The sequence below is a fragment of the Pinus tabuliformis genome, chromosome 1_2 (genome assembly GCF_031772625.1).
Source record: "Pinus tabuliformis cultivar Carrire ecotype Pingquan chromosome 1_2, CPIR1, whole genome shotgun sequence".
NCBI lineage: Eukaryota > Viridiplantae > Streptophyta > Pinopsida > Pinales > Pinaceae > Pinus > Pinus tabuliformis.
This window is the reverse complement of record NC_142298.1, coordinates 317,195,844-317,199,489: the sequence shown is the minus strand read 5'-3', so window position 1 is coordinate 317,199,489 and position 3,646 is coordinate 317,195,844. Positions and strand designations below refer to the sequence as shown.

Sequence of the window (3,646 nt, the reverse complement as noted above, 5' to 3'; positions counted from 1 at the left end):
TCACGGTTTACAACTTGCCTGCATACTCTGTTGATGTTACCTCTCTTGCGTCCGTGGAAACACATGTTTATTGATTACTCCCCTTGGCAGTGCAACGTCCACAGGCAACGTCTTACAAATTTTCTTGGCAGTTGGCATGTCTTTTTCGGGCAGTTAAGGAATGGAGCTTGACCAGGTCGATTACTCCAAGGACCCTTACGCCAATGTCTCCATCTGAACGACATATCCTCCCCTGATATCGAAAGGGATGTTTCCCCAAACCTCTGGCTGCATGATGTCCTTTTTCCCTTGCCCTCGGTTTCAGGTCCCTCCTATCCGACCGCTTCCCTGCCTGATGACCCTCTCTCCTAACCGCTTTCCGCTACACCCCCCCCAAATCGCCGAAAACCCTACAGTTTATGGCTAGTTGCATTAGCCAGGACCCCTCCATTTACCCCCCGGGTTACTCACTTCACCCTCAGATCGACATTTCCTCTCATTTTCACTCATCTACTCCTGCCAGAGGACCCCGAGCCTTACCTGAAGGACCACCTCTACCTCATTATTTAGTGCCTCCCTCTTCACGCTATTTTGCAGGCACTCCACCCAACTTGGAAGAGCATCCCTTTGAGCCCATCCAGGACCCTCAAAATACCCCTCTAGGATCACAACGGGCTGAAGAATCTGTCAATGGCCACAAGCAAGGGAAAAAGGCAAAGTGTGTAAAGGCCAGGAATCAGAACATTTCTCTTCGTCTAGGTGAGGACATATAGTGGGGAGAATCTATGGACACCGCTGATACGGTTTTGGTGGGGAGGGCACGAGGACAATACTACTCCATGGCCAGGCTTAGGAAATCAACTGCAGAGATTTGGGGGCACTATTTGACTGAATTTCCATTTGTACAAACCTTCGTCAGGGGATGGTTCGCGTTGTACTTTTCTAGGGCCCAACATACCACATGGGTTTTCTCTAGTTTCTGGCATAGTGAGCACACCCCTGTGCTACTCAAAAGATGGAGTCCTCTCTTTGACCCTGAGAGGGAGCAGGTGTGTATAGGGCCATTGTGGGTCAAATTACCAGGTTTTCCCCTTCACTTCTGGTCCGAGGATATTCTTAGGTGCATTATGAACACCTTGGGAACCTATCTAGAGCACGACAATTCATACATGTCCTCAGGAAACATGGCTTTTGTAAGGATTCTAGTCCACCTAGACATAATGGAGGGTTTGGAAGAGCACATTACTCTGCACTGGAAACATTACACTCGCTTACAAGTTCTTGATTATGAGTGGGTTCCTTTTTGATGCAAGAGGTGCCAAAAGGTTAAGCATTTATTCAAGGAATGCCCTTTGAACGGGACAGCTAAAATAATGGATCAGCGGAAGACAATACCCACCAAAGGCACAGGGGTACCTGAACCTCAAGCCAACACCGATGTAGAACAAACAAAGGTGGCCTCACAGAATCCAAAGAAGCATGGCAATGCTCCCATTCGGCCACCCTCTCCTCCTATGACCAAGGCCAGGGCATTTGCTACGGGTACACTCTCTGCAGGTATGTCTAATTCTACTCACTACTCTTTTAATTTCACTTCTTTGTCTTATGTTTCTTCTATTATCTCAACTAGCCATCATTTTTTGTATCTTCCTATCAAAATCCTCGCTCCTTGGCCTGCTCATTGCATCCACCTCCCCCCTCTATCTCATGCACCCCTCCATCCTTCCCTGAGGCGACTTTCTCTGCACAATCCTCCGACTCCTCGCTCCTTAGCCTGCTCATTGCAGCCACCTCCCCCCTCTAGCTCATGCACCCCTCCATCCTTCCCTGAGGTGACTTTCTCTGCAAAATCCTCTGACTCTGAGTTCGGGGCTCTCTCTCACTCTTACCATCTCAGATCTCATTCTCAGTCAATGCCACTTGACTCTATTAGCATTGGTATCATATCCCCTCCCATCCCTCCCAAACCTCCCCGGGGCAGACCCTCCTCCCTCTCTAAGGCCAAGCAGCAGGCGGGTATGGAGGTCATTGCGGGTCACCAATTAGCTATTGACCAGGTTCTTAGAGCACAGAACACACTGGTGTCCTCTCCCTCATGAAGTTTCTCTCCTTCACTTGTCGTGGGTTAGCTAGTCCTAAAAAAACTATCATTTCGGAGGCTCCTAAGCATCGAGTGGGTGGATGTCAGTTTTCTTCAAGAGACTTTAGGATTAGTAGAAGCCATCACTCACCTTCTTGAATCCATGCTTCCTGAATGGCACTTTCATTCCCTAGATGTACACGAGAGATCTGGAGGCATTGCGATGGGGTTCAACACCAGGACTATCAAATTATGTAACATTTGGGGGGGATCGAGTTATATCGAGGCAAACATCTATTCATCTTATTTAGGCACTGATATAATGTTAATCAATGTTTATGGCCCTTTCCAAAATCAAGGCCCCTTCTAGGAGAAATTTCTCAGCTCTAGCCTCCTACAAGTGGATAATCTTATTCTAGGAGGAGATCTTAATTTCTCTATTAGATATTCTGAATCATGGGGCCATAACACTCAAATTGATTTGTTATCACACTTCTTCGAAAATATTCTGGAGGACCATGGCCTTATTGATATTCCATCTGCTAGACTACAACCCACCTAGAGGAACAGACGGACTGGGGAGGCTAGGCTGGCCAGAAGACTAGATCGCTTCCTCCTTAAAGAACAACTCCTAGGTATGGGGTGTAAGTATAGGCAGTGGGTTGGATCGGGGGGCTTATCGGATCACTCGTCCATATACCTTCAAATTAGTGGAGGTGTGAACAAGCCAAAAGCACCATATAAGTTCAATGCAACATGGTTAAAAGATGTTGACTACATTAAGCTTGTTACTGATTACTGGAAGTCCCATCCTCTTGTTGTGGGAGGAAACATAGCAGAAGGATTTGCCCACAATTTAAGCAATCTGAAGAGACTATCCAAAAGATGGGCTCACAACAAGAGACTGATGGATGATCAAACCCTCAGAGGCATTGAAGCTAAGATAGCTACTATGGAAGATGAACATGGAAGGGGATATATATCTCCTGAGCATAAGGAGAGGCTCACTACCCTGGTAGCACAAAGGGACAAAATTCTAAAAGACAGAGAAGAATCATGGAGGTTGCGAAGCAGAGCCATTTGGCTACTAGAAGGTGATGATAACACAAAATTCTACCATAAGTTCGCCAATGGACGAAAAGCAATCCATACCATATGGCATTTGAATAATGAATAGGGCATTAGAGTAAATTCCTTTCAGCACTTAGCCTCCCTCGGTACATCACACTTCAAGCAACTCTACAAAGCCCCCCTACTGCATCACTGGCTAAAATCACCAGAGTTGCACAATTGTTTACCCTGTTTGTTGATCAGCAGGATGTTGGGGATCTCAATAAGGCTATCACTTTGGGGGAGCTTGAAGCCACTCTAAAATGGTTCAAGAAAGACAAGAGCACTGCACCAGATGGATGGATGGTCGAGTTCTATATTGCTTTTTTTGGAATCCTTGGAGAAGACCTTCTCAAGGTCATTGAAGATTGTAGAATCTCTGGGCAAAAGTATGAGTCCTTCAACTCCACCTTCATTGCACTCATCCCAAAATCGACAACCCTGGCTCCTTCGATGACTTTCATCCCATCTCCCTCT

General features: G+C 46.5%; 1 protein-coding gene across 1 annotated transcript; it reads left to right on the top strand.

The window, feature by feature from the left end:
* Nucleotides 1-2,696: 2,696 nt before the first annotated feature.
* LOC149205641 (uncharacterized) lies at nucleotides 2,697-3,236 on the top strand. The gene has a single exon (XM_089397461.1). The coding sequence runs from the start codon at nucleotides 2,697-2,699 to the stop codon at nucleotides 3,234-3,236; it is 540 nt and encodes a 179-aa protein (XP_089253587.1).
* Nucleotides 3,237-3,646: the final 410 nt, after the last annotated feature.

Excerpts from the sequence above, each read along its gene's own strand:
- LOC149205641 (XM_089397461.1), top strand. The coding sequence starts at position 2,697 with ATGGGGTGTAAGTATAGGCAGTGGGTTGGATCGGGGGGCTTATCGGAT.